General features: G+C 44.7%; 2 protein-coding genes across 2 annotated transcripts in view; one reads left to right on the top strand and one right to left on the bottom strand.

Annotated features, from left to right (window-relative positions):
* Positions 1-10,461, bottom strand: part of LOC103164785 (methylthioadenosine phosphorylase) — a 59,106-nt gene extending 48,645 nt beyond the window's left edge. The window contains exon 1 of the mRNA XM_029055442.2: positions 10,300-10,461. Within this exon, the coding sequence (XP_028911275.1) occupies positions 10,300-10,338 (39 nt within the window). The 5' untranslated portion in view covers positions 10,339-10,461. The remainder of the gene's footprint in view (positions 1-10,299) is intronic.
* CX5H5orf63 (chromosome X5 C5orf63 homolog) lies at positions 9,798-23,164 on the top strand. Its single transcript, XM_029055444.1, has 4 exons — positions 9,798-9,986; positions 15,258-15,375; positions 18,613-18,669; positions 22,890-23,164. The coding sequence occupies exons 2-4, from the start codon at positions 15,265-15,267 to the stop codon at positions 23,049-23,051; spliced, it is 330 nt and encodes a 109-aa protein (XP_028911277.1). The 5' UTR covers positions 9,798-9,986; positions 15,258-15,264; the 3' UTR covers positions 23,052-23,164.
* The last annotated feature ends 472 nt before the right edge of the window (positions 23,165-23,636 follow it).

Below are 23,636 nucleotides of genomic sequence, written 5' to 3'. Positions count from 1 at the left end.
AGGGGAAGTGGAATCATCTGACTGAATCATATCTGCACTAGTGCTTGGCTCATAAACAGCACAAGTATTATTATGTAGATGGCTCTGTGCAAGCCAAAAAGCATGAAACCTGAAAAAAAAAAACACGAGAAGGCTCTACTTCTGTAGCCTTCTGCACAGGCTCATAATCATACTCTGACTCCTCATTTGTGGTGTTACACTTTAATTTATGTTAACAATCCATTAAACAATAGCGTGGGAGGGAGCTAAGTTTCTCCTGTCAGAAGTAGCGTGGTGATGGGTAAGGGAAGCAGCGTGGCTCAGTGGAAAGAGCACGGGCTTGGGAGTCAGAGGTCATGGGTTCGAATCCCGGCTCCGACACTTGTCAGCTGTGTGACTGTGGGCAAGTCACTTCACTTCTCTGGGCCTCAGTTTCCTCATCTGTAAAATGGGGATTAAGACTGTGAGCCTCACGTGGGACAACCTGATACCCTGTATCTACCCCAGCTCTTAGAACAGTGCTCTGCACATAGTAAGCGCTTAACAAATACCAACATTATTATTATTATTAAGGGGGGATAAGGGCAGACCGAGGACGTTGCTGGAGACTCCTAGTCACGAACTGGCACGCAGGTGATGCGAGAATAAAGGTCGTTCGTTGTTGAGCAGAAGTGATGGTGGCGCCCAAATCCTTCTCGTAGGCCAAAGCAGTCCTATACAGAGACAAGGCTGCTCTCGCCAATCCAGAAAAGGGAGCAAAAATAATCTTAAAAATCACTCGCCTCAGCAGAACCTTGTTGGCCGCTTGCCATCAACTGGTCATCCAGCTCAGTGGGAGAAAAAAAAAATTGATGAAGAAATCAGATTCTTCTCAAAATGTTCGCTCACTGTCACACATGACAACTCCATTAAGCAGCAATGGTGATCATCAGAAAGAGTATGGAACTGGGAGTCGAGAGAGGTGAATTCTAATCTCGGTCCTGCCACTTGCCTGCAGTGTGATCATGGGCGGGTCAATTCATTTTACCTATACCTAAGTTTCCACTTCTGCAAAATGAGGATAAAATAACTTTTCTCCTTCCCTCTTAGCCTGTGAGCTTCATATGGGTCACAGACTGTGCCCAATCTGATTATCTTGTACCTACCCCAGAGCTTAGCAGTGTTTGGCATATAGTAAGTGCTTAATAAATGCCATCGTCATTAGCTAGCCAGGCATAATGGCCCCACATGAGACAAGAAAGTCTCAGCATCTAGCTTAAAGGAAGTTAAGACTTCTAGACCTGGTCCACCATTTGTCTGCCGTGTGACCTTAGGCAAATCATTTAACTTCTCTGTGCCTGTTACCTCATCTGTAAAATGGGGATTGTGAGCTAATAATAATAATAATGTTGGTATTTGTTAAGCGCTTACTATGTGCAGAGCACTGTTCTAAGCGCTGGGGTAGATACAGGGGAATCAGGTTGTCCCACGTGAGGCTCACAGTTAATCCCCATTTTACAGATGAGGTAACTGGGGCACCGAGAAGTTAAGTGACTTGCCCACAGTCACACAGCTGACAAGTGGCAGAGCCGGGATTCGAACCTATGACCTCTGACTCCAAAGCCCGTGCTTTTTCCACTGAGCCATGCTGCTTCTCTGAGCCATGCTGCTTCTCTCCATGTGGGACATGGACTGTGTCCTACCTGATTATCTTGCATCTACCCAGCATTAAGAACGGTGCCTGGCACATAGTAAGCGTTCAACAAATACCATTAAAAAAAAAAGTTGGTCCTGGACAGGAATACCCCACAGTACAGCAAGGATATGTTCCTTGAAATTGAGACATTTTCCTACAGACATGTTTATACCTTGGGACCAGTTTCAGAACCTCTGGAAAAACAAAGAGATTTTTTTCTAAGCTATATACTGTAACATTAAACATCACTAAACTATTGTTTAGTGATTAACATAAATTAAAACATAACATCACAAATGAGGAGTTAGATTATGATTATGAGCCTGTACAGAAGGCTACAAAAAACCTCCAGTGGTTGCTTATCAACCTTCGAACGAAACAAAAACTCCGCACTCTTGGCTTCAAAGCTCTCCATCACCTTACCCCCTCCTACCTCACCTCCCTTCTCTTTCTACTGCCCACCCCATACACTCCCCTCCTCTGCCACTCACCTCCTCACTGTCCCCTGTTCACGCCTATTCCACCGTCGACTTCTGGCCCGTGTCCTACCGCTGTCCTGGAATGCCCTTCCTCCTCACGTCTGCCAAACTAACTCTCTTCCCCTCTGCAAAGCCCTACTGAGAGCTCACCTCCTCCAAGAGGCCTTTCCAGACTGAGCCCCCCTCCCTCTCCTCCCCCTCCCCTCCTCTTGCCCCCTACCCTCGGCTCTTCCCCTTTCCCCTCTCCTCAGCACTGTGTTCATTTGTATATATTATTTGTATATATTACCCTATTTATTTTTTAATGAGGTGTACATCCCCTTGATTCTATTTATCTTGATGATATTGTCTTGTTTTTGTTTTGTTCTGTTTTGCTCTGCTGTCTCCCCCGTTTAGACTGTGAGCTCGTCACTGGGCAGGGAGTATCTCTGTTGCCGAATTGTACATTCCAAGCGCTGAGTTCAGTGCTCTGCACATAGTAAGCGCTCAATAAATACTATTGAATGAATGAATGTTCAGGTTTAGGGAATAATTTGTCCAATTTAATTTAAAACACTTTGTGATAGGAGAACTCCTTCTGAACACCTCTGCACAACTTTAAACTCCATTCATTCATTCAGTGGTATTTACTGAGCATTTACTGTGTGCAGAGCACTACTAAGCACTCGGGAGAATAAAACACAATAGAATTAGTAGACACATTCCCTGCACACAAGGAGCTCACCCTCAGGGTCTCCTTCAATTATTTTTATAAATTCATCCACTTTTAAAAGAATTGATACAGGACTTCTTAATCCCCAAATCCTAACTAATGATGGAGAGACCATAACTTCTTCACCTGTTTTAGCAACATGAGCCGATGGTTACATTATGGGGTGGTTTAAGCTGGGATAAGGCATCAAAAGATACTAGATGTATTCTCAGGTTGTATGTACATGTATCCGAGGATGATTGTAACCTGGGGTATGGCTATATGTTTTTACTGGATTGACAATCTGTTTTAAGAACAGCAACAGGCTGGTGTTGGGCTTGAGATCAAGATGTCTCCTCTCAAAACATTTCAGTTTCATTCTGGAAGGAGGAATCAATGACTACTTGATGGTTCTCTATGCCTGGATAATAATAATAATAATAATGATGATGGCATTTGTTAATCACTTACTGTGTGCAAAGCACTGTTCTAAGCACTGGGGAGGATACAAAGTGATCAGGTTGTCTCGCATGGGGCTCACAGTCTTTATCCCCATTTTACAGATGAGGTAACTGAGGCACAGAGAAGTTAAGTGACTTGCCCAGAGTCACACAGCTGACAAACGGCTGAGCCGGGATTTGAACCCATAATCTCTGACTCCCCGGCCAGCCACATGATCAGTGCGCTTGCCCAGAACAAGACCTACCAGCACACTACGCAGTTGGCACAAGCTCGGCTATTCCAAGTGAAGGAGAAATTGTGGATGGCGAAAGCTGAAGCATTACAGGGAACACGTGACCACAAGAACAGGAAACTATTTTAAGAGCTTTGCCCAGTCACTGGACCAAAGTGGCCCCAATTCCCTCCTAAATGTTAATCAATAGTATTTATCAATCATATTTATTGAGCACTGATTGTGTGCAGAGCACTGTACTAAGTGCTTGGGAGAATACAATATCACAAAATTGGCAGACCTGTTCCCTATCCATAAGGATCTTATAGGCTCAAGGGGGAGACAGACAATTGCTGGTCAATCACACTACAGTCCTGGACAAGAGGTGTGAACATTTCAACTAAGTTCTCAAGTGCTCATCAAATGTCTTGGATACAGCTATAAGCATGACCTAGTGAAACGAGCATGGGCCTGGGAGCCAGAGGTCCTGGGTTCTAATCCCAGATCCACCACTTGCCTGCTGCATGACTTTGGGAAAGTCACAACTTCTCTCTATGCCCCAGCTTCCTCATCTGAAAATTGGGGATTCAATACCTGTTCTCCCTCCCCTTAAGACCATGAGCACCATGTCGGTACAGAGACTGTCTGACCTGATTACCTTGTATCTACCTCAGTACTTAGTAAAGTGCTTGGCACATACGAGAGTTTTACAAATACTGCAGTTATGATGATGATGATGATCTGGAACATTTTTCTACAATTATCCAGCTCACATTTCCACCATACACAGACATACTGCAGCATGGCTCAGTGGAAAGAGCACGGGCTTTGGAGTCAGAGGTCATGGGTTTGAATCCCGGCTCTGCCACTTGTCAGCTGTGTGACTTTGGGCAAATCACTTAACTTCTCGGTGCCTCAGTTACCTCATCTGTAAAATGGGGATTAAGACTGTGAGCCCCGCGTGGGACAACCTGATTCCCCTGTGTCTACCCCAGTGCTTAGAACAGTGCTCGGCACATAGTAAGCGCTTAACAAATACCAACATTATTATTATTATTACTGGAAGGTTCTAGGTTAAGCTTCAGAAGAAAAAGCTGCATACCTGTGGAATTATACCAGAATGGTAGGTTCGAGCTTATCCATCTGCTGTACACATTCTGGCAACAGGAAGAAGGCATCACAGATTGTCTCTATTGCTGAATTGTACTTTCCAAGCACTTAGTACAGTGCTCTGCACACAGTAAGCGCTCAATAAATATGACTGAATGAATAAACTGTGAGGCATGGACACCATACCAAGGGCATATAGAATATCTCAATCGGTTCTACTTGGGTTGTCTAATGAGGACAACTTGTCCTGCAATCCATCGATCATATCTATTGCAACACTGTGGGGCCACAGGCATCAAAGCAACAATAATCAGAGAACTCAGTCACAATGGTGCGGTCATCCAAGATGGAATTCTCAAAACCATCGTATATGGAGAGCTGGGCACTGGGACATACACTCTAGAGGTGGCCAGATGAAAAGGAATCAAAGACATAACCAGGGAAAACTTCAAAATGTGCTCCATTAACACTACTGCTTAAGAACTCAGGGCCCAAGGCAGATCTTCTTGGCACCAAAACTGCCATTCACCTATTCAGTCTTTTGAGAGCAAATACACTGCCACAGAAAAGGAGAACAGTTAAATGAAGGAAGGTTTTAGGTGATGCTAAACCCCCAGGGCTAAACTTCTCATTCAGCCAACCATGTCCCTCAGGTGACACAGTTCAAATGACAGGACTAATGCTTACCAGTCATTTTCAATGACAGATTCCATCAAGAAAGACAGTGTTTAGCACTTGGTAGGTGCTCAGTAAATTTAACAATACTTGTGGTACTTGTTAAGCGCTTAGAGTGTGCCAAGCACTGTACTAATCACTAGGATATACATAATATAAGCGGATCAGTCACAGTGCTTATCTGTCTCACAAGGGGCTCACAGTGGGAAGAAGGAAAAACATTACCAAGAGGAACCTATGTCACAGAGAATAATAATTATAATAAATATGGTATTTAAGTGCTTATATGTGCTTGACACAATGTGTCAAGCACTGTTCTAAGCGCTGAAGTAGATACAAGGTAATCAGGGCTCACGTGGGCTCACGGTCTTAACCCCCACTTTACAGAAGTGGAGTGATTTGCCCAAAGTCATACAGCAGACAGATCCAGAATTAGAATCCAGAACACCCGAATCCCAGGCCCATGCTCTTTCTGCTAGGCCACACTGCTTGCTTAGTTTTAATTATCCCAAGAACTGTCAACTACTCCAATACTAGCAGTATTAAAAAACACATGCCAGGTATTTGGAAGTTAAAACAGATCCATTACCACATCGCAGGGCCCTACAAGATTAGCTAGAAATCTGGGTCTCAAACCACCCTGTCTGTACCTATCCCAGAATCAGCACTGGATCCCAGTTTCCAAGGACCAGGATGGACCTCCAAGTAGCTTAGAACACACTTCTAGAGGATGCTACCACCTGTATACAGTTGCAAAGTGGGTCAAACCACCACAGATCACCAGATTATAGCATGTGTCCAGTAGTATTCCAGTGCAAAACCCCTGAAATGATGCAGAGGTTGGGAGGAGGCGGCAGCATGGCCTACTGAAAAGAGCACAAGCCTGGGAGTCAGAGGATCTGGCTCTGCCAATTACCTAGTGGGGGGCCTTGAGCAAGTCATTTCACTTCTCCGTGCCTCTTCTCTAAACTGTAAGCTCATTGTGGGCAGGGAATGTGTCTGTTTATTGTTGTATTGCACTCTCCCAAGAGCTTAGTACAGTGCTCTGCACACAATAAGCGCTCAATAAATACAAATGAATGAATGAATACATTAGACTGTGAGCCCCATGCTGGACAGGGACTGTGTCTGACCTAATTAACTTGTATCTACCCCAGAGCTTAGAACAGTGTTTGAGACATAATAAGCGCTTAATACCACACCCCAAAAAAAACCCCACAAGAGCTGGGGGAGGTTGGGCCAAGCAATGTGGTTCCATCCACTTTGGGAATCATAGATTTAGATCATGCAGGGACTAGAGTGCCTGCCTGGGACAGGCATAATGGCAGGTTTAAAAAAAAAAAATTATGGCATCTGCCTGCATCTTCACAGTACTAATACATCCCTGTATCTCTGTAGCCAGCTATAAGTCTGAAGAATTTGACACTGGTACTTTGAGTCACAATTCAGCATGAAATAGCTGAAAACTTCATGGAGCATTTAAGCAGAGGTCAAATTTCCCACAGGGTTGCATCCTTATGCATGCCTCCTAATTGCCCCAGGAATAGGTTCAATTGAGAGCTGCTATTCAAAGGAGCTGGCAACTCTGCCCTGCTCTCCCTCACAACATATCACCCTGTATTCCAGGCTAGAAAACACGACTGAGGGGTATAAATGCCCAAAAGGCAACCTGTCATTTGGACAAAGGGGTCATAGTATATATGCAATTCAAGAAAATTGGTTTTGCCTTCTGCCCAATGCATTTCTCACTAATGTTAGCATGGCTCTCAATGTTAAGCTTGCTCAATGGACATTTAAGGCCTCAATTATTTTTTTCAACTGGAAAACATTCTTTCAAAAATGCACTGGGCCAGTTAAGACATGGCTAATGTGTCAGTCTGCAAATGAAGCAGTAAAGGGGGCTTGGAATATAACAGCTCTTCAGCACTTTAATGCCTTTTGGACCATAACCTGGAAGTGTTCCCAAAACTCAGTACGATTCCTCAGAAATGAGCCCAGGCAGATGGACTGCATTATGCTCTATCACTTGGAGTCAAGTGAATGCTGGCAAAGAACTTTGCTATAAGAAGATATCTCAATCTCCAGGCTGCAACAAAAATATGAGGCACAGTTCTGCCCCGAGTATGAGCAGAAAACCTGTTCCCCTACAACTGAATGTTGAGAGGAAAGGGCAGGAATCCCATAGAGAGCATTCCCCTCCCCCAACTACCTCTATCTAAAACAGGAACCAACTGCCAGTTTTCGGTTCAATCTTTGAATTGTTCAACTAGTTCATTATTCTGCAGGCCTGAATTTTAAATTGTATTATAACTAATCCTTGTTTTTCTGAGTCTCCTACTGTACTGTGATCCTTTTACGGGGATCCTTTTACGGGGCAGTATTATGTAATTCCCTAAGGCCTGTGGCCATTTCCTGTGTCTCCCAGACTTCAACAAAGGCACATGTAATAAGGACCATTGTTTGAAATCTTCCAAGACCTAGCTGGAAGAGCCAGTAAAGGGAGATATCCCAGTGCTGAGGTGTGCTGCCAAGGCAGAAAAAAATCTCTTATCTCCCAGAGGTCCCAGAAAATCTGATTGGGTCTTAGGGCACTGGGCTCCAAGCTTTGACTGAGGCCACTGTGCCTGGAAAATATCCAGGGAGATAATTTCCTCTCTGAAGTAAACAGGAAAGCCTCCATTCTCAGAGTTCAAATAGCCTTTTTTCAATGCTATTTGTTAAGCGCATATTATGAGCCAGGCACTGCACTAAGCGCTGGGGTAGATACAAGCCTATCAGGTTGGACGCAGTCCTGTTCCACATGGAGCTGCCAGCCTTAATCCCCATTTTATAGATGAGGAAACTGGGGCACAGAGAAGTGAAGTGACTTGCCCATGGTCACACAGCAGACAAGGGGCAGAGCTGGGATTAGACCCCAGGTCTTTCTGATTCCCAGGCCAGTGTTCAATCCACTAGGCCACACTTTTTCTTCAGTTAATATTATTTATTGACCATGAACTGTGTGCAGAGCACTGTACTAAGCACTTGGGAAAGTATATTACAACAGAATTGGGAAACATGATCCCTGCCCATGAAGAGTTTACAGTCTACAAGGGGAGTCTGAGAGTTTTGAGGTCAGACCTCCTACATTGCTTTATTTAGCATGGCTTAGTGGAGAAAGTGCAGGCCTGGAAGACATGAGGTCACAGGTTCTAATCCCAGCTCCAGCACTAGTCTGCTGTGTGGCCTTGGGCAAGTCACTTCACTCCTCTGTGCCCCAGTTACCTCATCTGTAAAAATGGAGATTGAGACTATGAGTCCCATGTGGGATGGGACTTGATTAATTTGTATCTACCCCAGCGCTTAGTACAGTGCCTGGCACATAAGCACTTAATAAATACCATTATTATTATTTATATTGTAAATCACTTGGGGGAAGAATGATCATCTTCGTTTGATCTGTGCCTAAGGGTAGGTTGGAACTAGAATATTATTCAATCAAATTCTCAACATATACTGTTAAACACTTGTTAATGACGAAGAGGCATAGCAAGACACAATGTCAAGGATTAAGAAATACGTTTATTCCTGCAACACAATGGGTAGTGCTACACTTTCCCTGGAAAAAAATGATTAGGTCAACAGTCTCATAAAAGCAATTTTTTGTAGTTGTGCACCGGTAAGACCATGCTTTCTATGGAATCTACATACAGCATCTCACAAGCCATAATTTTCCTTTTCAAGTAGTGCATCATCCAATCGTACACTCTTTTTCAATGTCAAGCCGATGAAAGAAATGACTGGAAGCTCGTGGAACAAGTTACCTAAGGAGACTATCTGCATTTCATCCAAACCATGTGCAGTTTTTCTGGTAGCTGAAAACCCTGACATTCCGACTACAGCAGGCCAGTGTGCAGAACTATACGATTAGGAGCTCAGCCCCTCCCCGTGGCAAAAAAATCTGTAACTTTCAAAAGTTATGCCAGCGGCGCTCTATCTTTCCGTGTATCTGATCCTCAAGAAGGGGCTTTTGTGTCAACTACGGCTGAACCTCGGGGCGACTCGATCGTCCTCCCCTCTACCCAGCAGGAGCCATACGACACAAGCACACCAATTTCGAAAAACTTCCTGCCAAAAGTCAATCTTCAATCTATCAATCGTATTTATTGAGCACCTACTGTGTGCAGAGTACTGTACTAAGCTCGGGGAACTGCCGGGAAACTGCAGGAACAGAGTGGCCTTGGTGGAGAAAGCCTGGGAGTCGGAGGACCTGGATTCTAATTCCGACTCCGCCACTCGGCTGCTGTGTGACCTTGGGCGAGTCACTGAATTTAGTAAAATGGCGATTAAGAATGGGGGCCCCAGGTGGGACACGCACTGTGTCCAACCCGATTAGCCTGGATCTATCCCAGCGCTTAGTACGGTGGCTGGTATCTAATAAGCGCTTAACAGATACGATTTAAAAAAAAAAGGCGACAAAGTGCAAAGGATTTTGGTTGGTTGTTTCCCGCTGCGCGCACGTTGGGTTTTGTAGAGCGTAATAAGGGGAGTGGAAAGGACGGTGGACAAGAAGGAGAGGAAGCGCCGCCGGGGCTTGGAAAGTGCAGGCCTGGAACTGCGCGCCAGCCAGGGCCGCAAATCTCAGTACGCAACTCCCTCTGACCCAACCCGCCCCGGGGGTGGGGGAACCCAGGAATCCGAGCCCAGGCTAATCAGAACCGAAAGGTACCGTTGGGTACCGGGCGGGGGGGAGAACGGGCCGGGAGGGGTACTCCGTCCCCCGGGGCGCAGGCCACATGTTCGGGCATGTGGTGCTGCAGGCGAGCCCGGAAGCGGCTACCAAAAGGTGGCCGCCCCGGGGACCAAAAAATCGGGCCTGGAAGGGGCCCAGGGAGCCTCGTCCTCGTCCGATCGCCTAAAGCGAGCCGCGGGCGCTGTATGGGGAGTTGCCCTTCGCTCCGCTTCTCGGGGGCTACGGAGGAGGAGGCGGCGGCAGCAGCAGCTACAACGCGGGGGCTGCAGCTGGGGCCGCTCTTACCTTGACCGCCGGGGGGCCAGCTGCAGCGACTGAGGCCATCTTTGCGGGAAGAAAGGGGTTCACTTTACCGCCCCAAGATCCGCATCCGCCGAGGAAGCCCCGAGCTGCTGCCGCCGCGCGGGAAAGAGCAGTGCGCAACTCTCGAGCGACTGCGGGGGGAGGGACGGGCGAGGAAAGGGGGTGGAGGTGGGAGAAAGAAAAAAAAAACCCTAGCCCCTCCTCTTCCTCTTGATGTCTTGCCCCGCCCCCTTTGGTCTTGAACTTGGTCTCAATCCCCCCCCCGCCCCCGCGCCAGCGTTTTCCTCAACCCAGGCACGTTGAATTGGGCCGTACGACCACCGGCGGAATGGATGAGGATCCTAGGGAAAGTTGGATCTTTGGGATACACCCTCATATGCCTCCCGCCGAAAGCCTTTATTTTTCGTATTTGAGACAGAAAAATGGATTTTCTGAGCAACATGCAAAAATCCCCAACACTAAAAAAAACAAACCCAAAAAACCAGATGACTAAGAGCCGGATCTGTCATTCATATCTCGTCTGACCAAACAGACAACACTACCAACGGTTGCTTACTGTTTAGGTTTGGGGCCTAGACATACCAAAAACCTCATGCCATGGAGAACATGGGAAAATTACTTAGACCACCAATATTTGCATTCAAAGTAGAAGTTTTATGAGTTGTTAAACTGATTAATTTGGACCCAGTGCAATTCTGTAATTGGCTACTTCTCTCCTTCCGCCTTCTCCACCTCTCTAACTAAAGTACTCAACTGTGCCATAATAATAATAATATTAAGTGCTTTCTATGTGTCAAGCACTGTACTAAGCACTGGGGTAGATAGAAGATAATCAGGTCCCACTTGGGGCTCATAGTCTAAGTGGGAGGGAGGATAGGTATTGAATCCTCATTTTGTAGATGAGGGAACTGAGGCACAGAGAATAATAATGTTGGTATTTGTTAAGCGCTTACTATGTGCCGAGCACTGTTCTAAGCGCTGGGGTAGACATAGGGGAATCAGGTTGTCCCACGTGGGGCTCACAGTCTTCATCCCCATTTTACAGATGAGGGAACTGAGGCACAGAGAAGTTAAGTGACTTGCCCACAGTCACACAGCCGACAAGTGGCAGAGCTGGGATTCGAACTCATGAGCCCTGACTCCAAAGCCCACGCTCTTTCCACTGAGCCACACAGAGAAGTGAAGCTATTTGCCCAAGGTCACCCGGCAGACAAGTGGCAGAGCTGTCATTAGAACCCACATCCTCTGACTCCCAAACCATGCTCTTTCCACTTGGCCATGGTGTTTTTTTCTCATCTCTCTGTCTCTCTCTCTCTCTACCAACCCCTTGCTCATGCGTTGCCCCCCCTACCCCCCAACCATAACTGACAAACCTCAACTCTTTATATCCCCCAAACTGCAACTTCAGCCATAGGACTGACCACCGGAGGTCCAGACTGCAACAACTGAGGCCATCTTTGCCAGAGTAAAGGGGTTCACTCTCCCACACGGATTTCCAGTATCTTATATACCCTGAATTTATCTGAAGTATGTCTCCTTATCAGTTTCTTGAGTGCAGGGATCATGTCTTCTAATGCTATTTTACTCTCCTAAGCACTTGGTCCAATGCTCTGCCCTCAGTAGGTGCTCAATAAATGTTCCTGATCAATCACTTGATAGATTGATTCAATAAATCACAGTAGCTAAAATCCCATATAAGCTACTGCCATCTCCACAGCTATCTACCTCACTCATAGCAATGTGGTCTAGTGGAAAAACCATGGGACCAGCCAGGAGTCAGGAGACCCGGGATCTAATGCCATCCTTGTCGCTGTCTTGCCGTGTGACCAGGGCAACTTACTCAACTTCCCTGGGACTCAGTTTTCTCATCTGTATAATGAGGATAGCTAACTTTTGACCAGATCCGTCTTGACGATTTTTAAAGCACACCATTTTGGCACACCATCTAATGGAGCATCACTGAAAGAGAATCTCTTGCATACTTAAATGCTATGGCTAGGAAAATACAGTACCCCACTATTTATATTGTCTGTCTCTCCCTCTAGACCGTAAGATTGTTATGGGCAGGGAATGTGTGTATTGAAGAAGCAGCGTGGCTCAGTGGGAAGAGCATGGGCTTTGGAATCAGAGGTCATGGGTTCGAATCCCAGCTCTGCCACTTGTCAGCTATGTGACTTTGGGCAAGTCACTTAACTTCTCGGTGCCTCAGTTACCTCATCTGTAAAATGGGGATTAAGACTGTGAGCCCCACGTGGGACAACCTGATTCCCGTGTGTCTACCCCAGCGCTTAGAACAGTGCTCGGCACATAGTAAGCACTTAACAAATACCAACATTATTATTATTATGTGTCTATTCCACTCTCCCAAGTGCTTAGTACAGTGCTCCGCACACAGTATGTGTTCAATAAATACCACTGATTGATTTATTAACTTCTTTGTGCCTCAGTTACCTCATCGGTTAAATGGGGGATTAAGACTGAGAGCCCCATGTGGGACAGGGACTGTGTCCAACCTGATCTTCATGTCTCTTCCCCAGCACTTAATATAGTGCCTGGCACATTGTAAGTGCTTAACAAATACCATTTAAAAAAAGACTGGAGATCCTGGAAATCTGATCATGTCAGTGGGAGTTCAGGAATTCGGTCAGGAGATTGGACACAGAAGTGCTTGACAGACCGAGCAGCCACATGGATCATCTTAATAATAATAATTGTGGTGTTTAAGTGCTTACTGTGTGCCAGGCACTGTACTAAGTACTGGGGTGGATACCAGCAAATCAGGTTGGACACAGTCCCTGTCCCACATGGAACGCATAGTCTCAATCCCCATTTTACAGATGAGGCAATTGAGGCACAGAAAAATGAAATGACTTGCCCAAGGTCACACAGCAGACAAGTGGCAGAGCTGGGATTAGAACCCTTGACTTCCTGACTCCCAGGCCCATGCGCTATCCACTGTGCCACACTGCTTCTTGAGGCATCACTCCTTCTCCATCTCCCTCTCCTCCAATCTCTCCAATGGCTTCCCATTTTCCTCCACATCAAGTAAAAATTATCTTGACTGACTTCAAGGCTCTCTGCCAACTTACTCCATTGTACTTAACAACACTTTTTACCCACTCTTCTCCAGCATGCTGTCTTTATTCCTCTTAAGGCAACCTTCTAGCCGAATCTAGCTTTCAGCTCTCCCCCCTCCTTCTCTTCACTGTCACTCTTCCACCAGTCTAGTGCTCCCTTCCAACCCTCTAAAAATCTGACAGACCACAGATCTCCTCACCTTCAAAATCCCACCTCCTCCAACAAGCCTCTTCTGGTGACTTCAACCTACCAACCACCTCTAGCAATTATATATTTATGTATTTATACCCTCCTTAAGCTTCTATTTGGGACTATATGATTGATTATACAGTTAATTATTTATTCAGATGACCCTATTTGTAAATATTTTTATATCTGTCTCCAGCTCTAAAATAAAAGCTCCTTGTGGGAAGGAGCTTCTGCTTCTCATGCTTCTGTTGTGCTTTCCCAAGTGCTTAGTACAGTGCATTGCACCCAGTGGGTGCTCAGTAAATTATCTTACTCTTACAACTACTATAACCACCAATACCTGGAAAATCAAGATTTTTTTTTTCCATGAGGCAGGAATGGAGTGAGATGCCCAAGTGGAGAGCCGAAGAGAGAGGGGTAATGCTGAAAAGAAAGCACATAAACTACAAAAAGGCCTGCCACACCAGGGAGTAACACTAGATGTCGGTTTTACCTCTTAGTGAGGAAGTCTCTGTCAACCCGCTGCTTAGGTCACAGGAAGCAACAGAAGTGAGACTTTTGATTTTACTAATTCAGAGGGCCAGAGGAGTTAGAATTCAAAAAACCTCTCCAAGCACTCATATCAGCTCTAGCCTAGAGCAGGGCCAGAGAGTGGAACCCTGGCTGATTCCCCTGTCAGTCCAGGATGTGCTATTGCTGGAAGTCCTTGCATGAAGACAGTGGTTTACCGGGATAATCCCAGAGTGTTCCAACTGGGAAACGCTTCCCAGAGTGAAGTGGTGAGGCCTTCACCCCACTTGTCTCCTTTTCATCCCACCCTCCTCTTTCTTCTCGGAAGCAGCAACAACATCTCAAAGGCTGAGGTTGCTGAAGCGGCCACACAAAAAAAGCCCAATTACTAACTGTGGTGACAGCAGTAGGAGAGGTGGCTGCCAGGGCTGTCCAGAGATCATTCCAGGAACTTCACCCTCTTATTTGCACACAGTAAGCGCTCAGTAAGTGCAGTTGATTGATCGACTGCAGAAAACAATGGATGTGTACCCATAGATCTTCAGATCCTTAGTTGACCCGTGGGTGCTGCAATATCTTCAGTAGATTTGGTTGTGAATTTAGAATGAATCCTCTTTGTGTTGCTCCCAGAAAGCAGGTGACTGGCATGCTCTGGCTTTTCTACAATAAACCGACATGGCTAAGGTGTTAGTGTTGGAAACTTCTTCCTTTTTCTGGGGTTGGAAGTATCATGGAAGCCTGCCATATATCTGGGTTTTTGAGATCTTGCTGGAATCTGAGAAGCAGTTTCTAAGCTTGATTTCTTCTCTTATGATCACGGTTATAAGTTCCTTGAGGGCAGGGTTCATGTCTACCTCTTACTTATACTGTGAGCCCCATGTGGAACAGGGACTTTGTCCAATCCCATTAGCTTGTATCTACCCCAGTGCTTGGCAGTACAGTGCTTGGCACATAGTAAGCATTTAACAAGAACCATAAAAAACAAACAAAAAAAACACTCTATGGTACTGTACTCTCCCAAGTGCTTAGTATAGTGCTCTGCACACAGTAAGCACTCAATAAACACTTTTGGTTGGTTGATTCATTTTCTGAGGTATAAATTGTTTAAAATTTTAAAAGAGCAGTGTACATAACTTGGTTTTTCTTTTTTTTTTTTTAAACAGGTCAAAGATGCTTTGGTTTCAGAACACAGTACAGAGAATAAGATACCCCCTTGGGCTATTGTTAAGAAATCTCTGTGCTTCCAAGAGAAATCTGCCAGTGTTAACCTTATTCACAAAGGTAATGATTAGCTATTAAAGTTGCTTTTTGAAAAGTGGAAAACAGGATATAGCCATAGTTGAAAAGCTGCAGTGTGGAAAGGAATGAAAATGAAAGTGCAATGTACCTCTTTGCTGCTCAGTTTTTCCATCTTGGGGTATGCTCTTTCACAAACTTCATTCTGCTTTGGCTGTATAGGCAAGAGTTTGGGTTCCTAAGGACTGTCAGATTCTTGGATAAGAAAGATGAAGAGAAGGAAGAAGTTGATTTAGAAATCCACATTCTATCATTTCTAGATAGATCATTTTAGGTTATGCTAAAATTGTCTCATTTTTTATCAATTGTTATTTCTTCTCTACTGGAATTTCGGTTATATGAGAATGTGTACTTTCTGTTGCTTAATCATCACCAGAGAACATTCTTTTGGATGGTTTGTTGTCCTAAAGGAAGTGCTGGGGAATGGAGGGGGGGGCGGGGGAGGTTTGTAATGAGTACAATAATGGAAGGGGAAATGTGCCTTTTTAATAGGATATTCTGAATACAGTCAGATTTTTCCTAGCATAGCTTATAAAGTGAACCTCTTTTGTGGAATTTTTGCCTAGTCTAAAGGGCTTTCATAACTCCTAGTAGGTGTCATACAGTTGGCATTTGCAAAGCAAAATGATTTTATTCAAGTGCACAGTCCCGAGAATAGATAATGACCTTCTAGGGTCAATTTTTCAAGCAAGTGGCAGAGAGGATATGGGAAAAGAACTTCTCTCACAGTGCCAGATATAAAGTGACCAATTTTCTGGAGCTCCAGGGGTGATGGGGGAGGGGCTTCCAGGGGACAAGGCCAATGGTCCAAGAAAACACAGATGCAGTGGGAGACAGGGGGATGGAGGGGATATATATACTGGGGCTAATGTCCTCAGTGTAGTGTGGAGCAGAGCAGCAGCGGCTTGAAAAAGTAAAATGAGAAACTACAGCCTAGCTTGGAGTCCAGAGGAGCTGGCTGTGCTTTAGACAGCTTGTCATGGGTGAGATACTCAGCTGGAGCTGCTCTGACCTTTTCCTACCACTTCATTCCAGGCTTCTTTCAGATGTTGGAACCAGGGGACAAGCAGCATGGCCTAGTAGAAAGATCATAGGACTGGGATTCAAGAAACCTGGGTTTTAATCCCAGCTCTACTTACTTGCCTGCTGTGTGACCTTGGGCAAGTCATTTCATGTCTCTGTGCCTCAGTTTCCTCATCTGTAAAATGGGGATATCTGTTCTCACTCATACTTCAGTTGTGAGCCCCCATGTGGGAAGAAACTGTGTCTGATTTGATTGTATTATATCTACCTCAACACTTGGCACATTGTAAGCACTTAAATACTGTCATTATTATCATCAATATTATTATTAACCAACCCAATACAGAACACCTGATCATGATAACCAAATTGCCCATTTCCTGAGCTTTTTGACTTTGCTCATTATGTAACTGGAATAGCCCAAAACTTTGTTAGCATTTCCTATAAGACCAGAAAGATTTTCAAGTGATTAAAACCTACTTAGGGACCTGGAATCTAGATGTAAATAGAAAACAAATGATATTTTACAGCTTACAAAACAATAACCAATTTCTTCCTCATCATAAATTATGGTCTTTATTAAGCACTATGTGCTAAGATACACACAAAATGATCAGATAAGACACAGCATCTGCCCCCCCATGAGGCTCACAATCTAAGAGGCGTGAAGAGCAAGGATCTTAGTCTCAATTTATAGATGAGGAAATTGAGGTCCAGAGAAGTTACATGACTTGACCAAGGTCATACAGTAGGCCAGTGGCAGAGCTGGGACTAGAACCCAGATCTCCTGACTTCTGGTCTTACGCTCCTTCCATTAGGCCACCCTGCCAAATGTTGTGCAAAACAATCCCATTCTTCAGCAAACTGGATGTACCATACTCACCTCCTTCAAAAGGTTGCCATACTCTTTTATACTCTGATCTAGGTTTTAGACTTCAGAAGGAATTAATGCTTTCAAATTAGAGAAGCAGTGTGACCTAGTAGAAAAGAGCCCGGGCCTGGGAGTCAGAGAAACTGCCATACACCTGCTGTGTGACTTTGGGCAAGTCACTTCACTTCTCTGTGACAGTTCCCTTATCTGCAAAATGGGGATTCAATACCTGTTCTCCCTCCTACTTAGACTGTGAGCCCCATGTGGGACCCGATGATCTTGTATCTACACTAGTGCTTAGTATGTGCTTGGCACATAATAAGGGCTTAACAAATACCACAGTTATTATTTTACTAAAAGCATAGTTTAGTCTTAGAAAATCAAACCAATTGTTTGCTAAAACCTTTCAAAGGCCAGCATTCATGCCAGATTCTCATTTAAAAGAGAATTGTTTCTTATGCTTCTGTTTAGTGAGAGCAGTATAATTCTGTTTTTGTCTCTAAGTTAGATCTGGCATTGACTTTCTCTGCCTTCCTAATTTTTTCACTAGATCTCAACCTTAAATTATGCCCACAAAGTATATCCCCGAGTCTATCTACTCTAACATGCTTTAAAACAACAATGCAGAATTATAGAAACCTTCTCCCTTGCCAGTCAAAGCTCAGGACATTTTACCTGGCCTTGGAGAAAGCTAAGAGCTGTCTTATAAAAGCAGCTTGGCCTAGTGAAAAGAGCACGGACCTGGGAGTCAGAGAACCTGGGTTCTAATCCCAGCTCTACCACTCGCCTGCTGCGTGACCTTAAGCAAGTTGCTTAACTTCTCTGTACCTCAGTTTTCTCATTTGTGAAATGGGAATTAAATCCTACTCCCTTCTATTTAGACTGTGAACCCCATGTGGTACAGAGGATTCTGTTCAACCTTATTATCTTGTGTATATACCCCAGCCTCAGTGCAGTGCTTGGCACATAATAAGTGCGTAACAAATACCATGATTATTATTATTAATGTCTCAGTTCTCCAGTTTATCCATCACCAGTATCTCATATAAAATAGGATTCTATTCACTAGGGTGTTGGGAAGCTTAATAAATTGATATGTTGTAAATACACTCTCGGCCTCTCCGCTAAGCTAAAGTATCAACAAAGCATATATGATGCAATTCTAAATTGATCCAACTTTTTGCTTAGGTTGAAAATCACTGTAACTTTGGACTAGAATAAAACAGATTTTAAAATCAGTTGGGCTTATTTTCACAAAGAATAGCATTCTATCCTTTATTTAATGCCTTCTTTTAACAGATAATTTCATTGTGTTTCTTTTTCTATAGGATCCATGTCCACTTTGCATTGAAGCAAAGGAAGTTCTTGAGCCATATAAAAACAGAGTAAGTTATGGTATTACTTTTTATTAATTTTTATGTTTGGGGGTGTAATAATAATAATTGTGGTATTTATTGAGTTCTTACTGTGCCAAGCAGTGTACTAAGCATTGGGGTAGATACAAGGTAATCAGATGACCTAGTGGATAGAGCACGGGTCTAGGAGTCAGCAGGACCTGGCTTCTAATCCCAGCTCTGCTGCTTGTCTGCTGTGAGACCTTGGGCAAGTCACTTCACTTCTCTGGGCCTCAGTTACCTCATCTGTAAAATGGGGATTAAGACTGTGAGCCCCATGTGGAACAGGGTCTGTGTCCAACCCAATTTACTTGTATCCACCCCAGCATTTAGTACAGTGCCTGGCATATAGTAAGCACTTAAATACAACAATTATAATGGTATTTTTTGAGTGCTCACTCTGTGCAGAACATTGTACTAAGTGCTTGAGAGAATGCACTACAACAGAGTTGGTAGACATGATCCCTATCCACAAGGAATTTACAGTCTGAGGGGGAGTGAGAGCAGGCATTTAATCCCCATTTACAAATGAGGAAACAGAGGTACAGAGAAGTTAAGTGAAGGGATTCTGATGTGTGAAGCCTAGCAAAAAGAGGACAGGACTTAAGGTGGAGGCCTGGGTTCTAATTCCAGCTCTGTCACTTGGCTCTGTGTGGCACTGGGCAAGTCATTTAACTTCTCAGCGCCTCCTCATCTGTGGATTAAATAATCTTTCCATCCCCCACCCCCTGCTTAGGCTGGGGGCCCTATATGGGAAAGGGATCGTATTCCTTCTGATTGTCTTGTGTCTGCCCCAGCACTTGGCACAGCACTTGCCACAAGGTAGTCTCTTAACTATCATAATTATTAGTGTCTGTGTCCTGTAAACTCTACACTGTAAGCTTGTTGTAGGCAGGAAACGTGCCTACCAACTCTGTTGTATCTCCCAAACCCTTAGTACAGTGCTGTGCACACAGTAAGCACTCAATAAATACCATTGATTGATTGTACAAAAGATTTTTTTCATCTGAAATCTTTGGGGAATATTTTTTCACCTGGCATCCATTATTCATAGGGATATATTTTGGTCCTGATTTCTGTAAAACTCACCTCAAAGTGTATTTACTTCTCTCTGACTCATAGCATGATTATAAATGAAAACTAACATAAACAGCAAGTGCAATGTGGGTTTTCTCTTTAAATACTTCCCCTTGAGCATTCCTATTCCCTGAATCTGGCTGCGTACTTTCCCAAAAACAATTTTGGTGGCAGACTACGTCACAGCCAATGTTTTTGAGACGATTCTTTAGTCCCTTGCATGCTTTGGTCCCTTGGGAAACTGAATATACAAGCATACTTAGATACTCATCCCCCATCTCCCCACGCTGACCACTGTAGCACTTATATATATACATATCTATATACTCTATTGCTTCCCCCTACCTGTACCTTTTTTTAGTGGCTATCCCCCCCACTCAACTGTAAGCTCCTCAAGAGCAGGGACTGTACCTACCTACCCTATTGTACTCTTTCAAGTGCTTAGTATAGTGTTGTCCCCACAGAAGGTGTTCAATAAATGCTACTGATTGATTGCTTGATTTCTTGGCAGCTGAAGGCAAAGCCAGTGGATAAATATGTGTGTGCTGGGAAAGGTGCACGGTAGACTTCCCCCAGATTTGGAGACGGAGTGCATTTCCTCAGAGTGTGTTGAGACAGCATGCTGAACTAGAGTGTCACGGTAGAATGCCTGTTCTCGAATGATCTGTACTTATGGAGGGGAAACATGGCATAGGGAATACTAAAGATGGACAATGAAAAACAAGGTAGTGGCTTGATCCTGATTGGACAACAGGAGGAGACAGCCACAGGACTGCCTGGATGATGGGAGAAGATGGTTTGGGTCAGTAAAGTCTGAAGGGGCTGCTGTGCGACATAGTCTCCAAAGAGGCAGGAGACATCTACCAGAGACAGATATTAAAATCGGCCACTGAGTCGGGCCTTAGGAATCAGGCTTCCCCAAGTCAATCAATCAGTGGTATTTAATGAATGCTTACTATGTGCAGAGCACTGTACTAAGCACTTGGGAAAATGCACATGCCCTACTGAGAGCTCACCTCCTCCAAGAGACCTTCCCAGACAGAGCTCCCCCCTTTTCCCTCTGCTCCCCCTCCACCCTCTGCTCCTCCCCCTTCCCCCTTCCCCCTTCACCTCCCCTCAGCTGAGCCCCCTCTCCCTCTGCTCCTCCCCCCTTCCCCTCAGGACTGTGCTCATTTGTATATAATATTACCCTATTTATTTTGTTAATGAGGTGTACATCCCCTTGATTCTATTTATCATGATAGTGTTGTCTTGTTTTTGTTTCCTTCTGTTTTGCTCTGCCCCGATTAGACTGTGAGCCCGTCATTGGGCAGGGATTGTCTCTATCTGTTGCCGAATTGTACATTCCAAGTGCTTAGTATAGTACTCTGCACATAGTAAGCGCTCAATAAATACTATTGAATGAATGAATACAATGGAGTTAATAGATATGATCCCTACCCACAATGAGCATACAGTTTAGATGGGGAGAGATTAAGGTAATTTACAGATAGAGGAAATGGCAGAGTGTAAGGTATGTGTATACGTGCTGTGAGGTTGGGGATGGGGTGAATATCAAGTGCTTAAGGAGTGCAGATCCTCATGTATAGGCCACGAAAAGAGGAGGATGGGTAGGGGAAATGAGGGCTTTGGTAGGGAAGGCCTCTTGGAGGAGATGTGATTTTAATAAGGCTTTGAAGGTGGGGAATGTGGTGGTCTGCAGGATCTGAAGGGGGAGGGAGTTCCAGGCTAGAGGGAAGATGCGGGTCGTCGGTGAGAAAGATGAGAACGAGGTATCCTGAGTAGGGTACACTGAGTAGGTTGGCGTTAGAGGAGTGAAGAGTGCAGGTTGGGGTTTAGATTAGCTTTTAAAAGGAGATCAGCGAGGTAAGGTAGGAGGAGAGGTGATTGAGTGCCTTAAAGCTGATAGTGAGGAGATTGTGTTTGATGTAGAGGTGGATGGGCAACCATTGGAGGTTTCTGAGGAGTGGGGAGATGTGACCTGAGCGTTTTTTTTAGAAAATGATCCAGGCCAGCAGAGTGTAGGATGGATTGCAGTGGGGAGAGACAGGAGGCAGGGAGGTCAGCTAGGATTCTGATACAGTGGTCAAAGTGGGATAGTATGTGCTCTGATCAGCATGGAAGCAGTTTGGATGGAGAGGAAGGGGAGGATTCTAGAGATGTTGTGAAGATAGAACTGGTGGGATTTTGTGACAGATTGAATGTGTGTCTTGAATGAGAGAGATGAGTCGAGGACAGTGCCAACATTACAGGCTTGTGAGACAGGAAGGATGGTGTTTACAGACATGAGAAAGTCAGAGAGGCGACAGGATTTGGGTGGGTAGATGAGGAGTTAATAATGTTGGTATTTGTTAAGCGCTTACTATGTGCAGAGCACTGTTCTAAGCGCTGGGGTAGACACAGGGGAATCAGGTTGTCCCACGTGGGGCTCACAGTCTTAATCCCCATTTTACAGTTGAGGGAACTGAGGCTCAGAGAAGTTAAGTGACTTGCCCACAGTCACACAGCTGACAAGTGGCAGAGCTGGGATTCGAACTCATGATCTCTGACTCCAAAGCCCATGCTCTTTCCACTGAGCCACGCTGCTTCTCTATTCTGTTTGTGGATAAAACTTGCTATTCTCCATCCCTCTCACAACTGTGAGTGTGTCATGCCACGGTCCTAGGGGATGGGGAAAATGGAGTGAAAATTAGTAGTCACTGTCCCTGTCCTAAATTATGGAAAAAACACAACACTGTCAAGAAATTATCAAGGAAGTTTAGAAAGTTGCAAATTGCCTTCCCAGTGCTTCAAATGGTCATTTGTTTTCCCTAATGTTCTACAAGGATATGCTTCCATGAAACTCCTATAATTACAGAAGGTAGCCTTTCCTTTTCCCAAGGAGCCATGGAGGACCTCGGTCTCCCCACTCTGAAGGCTGAGAGCATGAACCAAAAAGCCAGCATTGACTGAAACCCACCCTGAAGAAATATAGCATCAGCAGATGTAGTTGGAATCATAAAGGAACATGTCTACCAACTCTATTCTATTGTCCTCTCCCAAGCGCTTAGTATAGTGCTCTGCACACAGGAAGCACTCAGTAAAAATGATTGATTGATAAAGAATGGAAAACATTCAGTGTATGTTGTTTTCAGTTTATTTTACAGGAGGTGGACATCACACTCCCAGAGAACTCTGCCTGGTATGAAAGATACAAATTTGACATTCCTGTTTTCCATTTAAATGGCCAGTTCCTGATGATGCATCGAGTGGACATCCCCAAACTTGAGAAACAGCTTCTGAAATGGGAGCAATAAATGCCTCTCTGGTTTACACAGAGCTTGAGGTGGCTGAAGGTATTCTGGTATGGGAGCTGAATGACTTGTTTGACCATGTTAATTTGACAGAATAAAAGCTTTTGATTTTTCTATTTATTTTCCAACTGGATTAACAGTGAAGTACTCCATATTCCACCTCTCAGGGTCACACCTGGAGAGTTTCCAGTGCTCTAACAGTCTCGACTATGGGAGGGAGAGTCAAGCAAGGAAGCAGCATGGTGTGGTGGATAGAGCACAGGCCTGGGCATCAGAAGGTCCTGGGTTCTAAACCCAGCTCCACCACTTGTCTGCTGTGTGACCTTAGGCAAATCACTTCGCTTCTCTGTGCCTCAGTTACCTCATCAGTAAAATGGGGAATAAGACTGTGAGCCCTATGCGGAACAGAAACTGTGTTCACCCCAATTTGCTTGTATCCACCCCAGCACTTAGTACAGTGCTTGGCACATAATAAGCGCTTAATAAATACCATAATTATCATTATTATTATTAAGCAGAGGCATATCCATTCCATTCCTAGCTTGGGCACTGTCTAGCGAGTAGAAAGCAATCTGCTACAAACTCACC

Source organism: Ornithorhynchus anatinus, chromosome X5, assembly GCF_004115215.2.
Source record: "Ornithorhynchus anatinus isolate Pmale09 chromosome X5, mOrnAna1.pri.v4, whole genome shotgun sequence".
NCBI lineage: Eukaryota > Metazoa > Chordata > Mammalia > Monotremata > Ornithorhynchidae > Ornithorhynchus > Ornithorhynchus anatinus.
This window is presented reverse-complemented; position numbering and strand designations above follow the sequence as displayed.

Coding starts and splice junctions, on each gene's coding strand:
- CX5H5orf63 (XM_029055444.1), top strand. CDS start 15,265: ATGCTTTGGTTTCAGAACACAGTACAGAGAATAAGATACCCCCTTGGG. Junction 15,376..18,612: donor TGTTAACCTTATTCACAAAG/GTAATGATTAGC, acceptor CTTTTTCTATAG/GATCCATGTCCACTTTGCAT. Junction 18,670..22,889: donor TTGAGCCATATAAAAACAGA/GTAAGTTATGGT, acceptor TGTTGTTTTCAG/TTTATTTTACAGGAGGTGGA.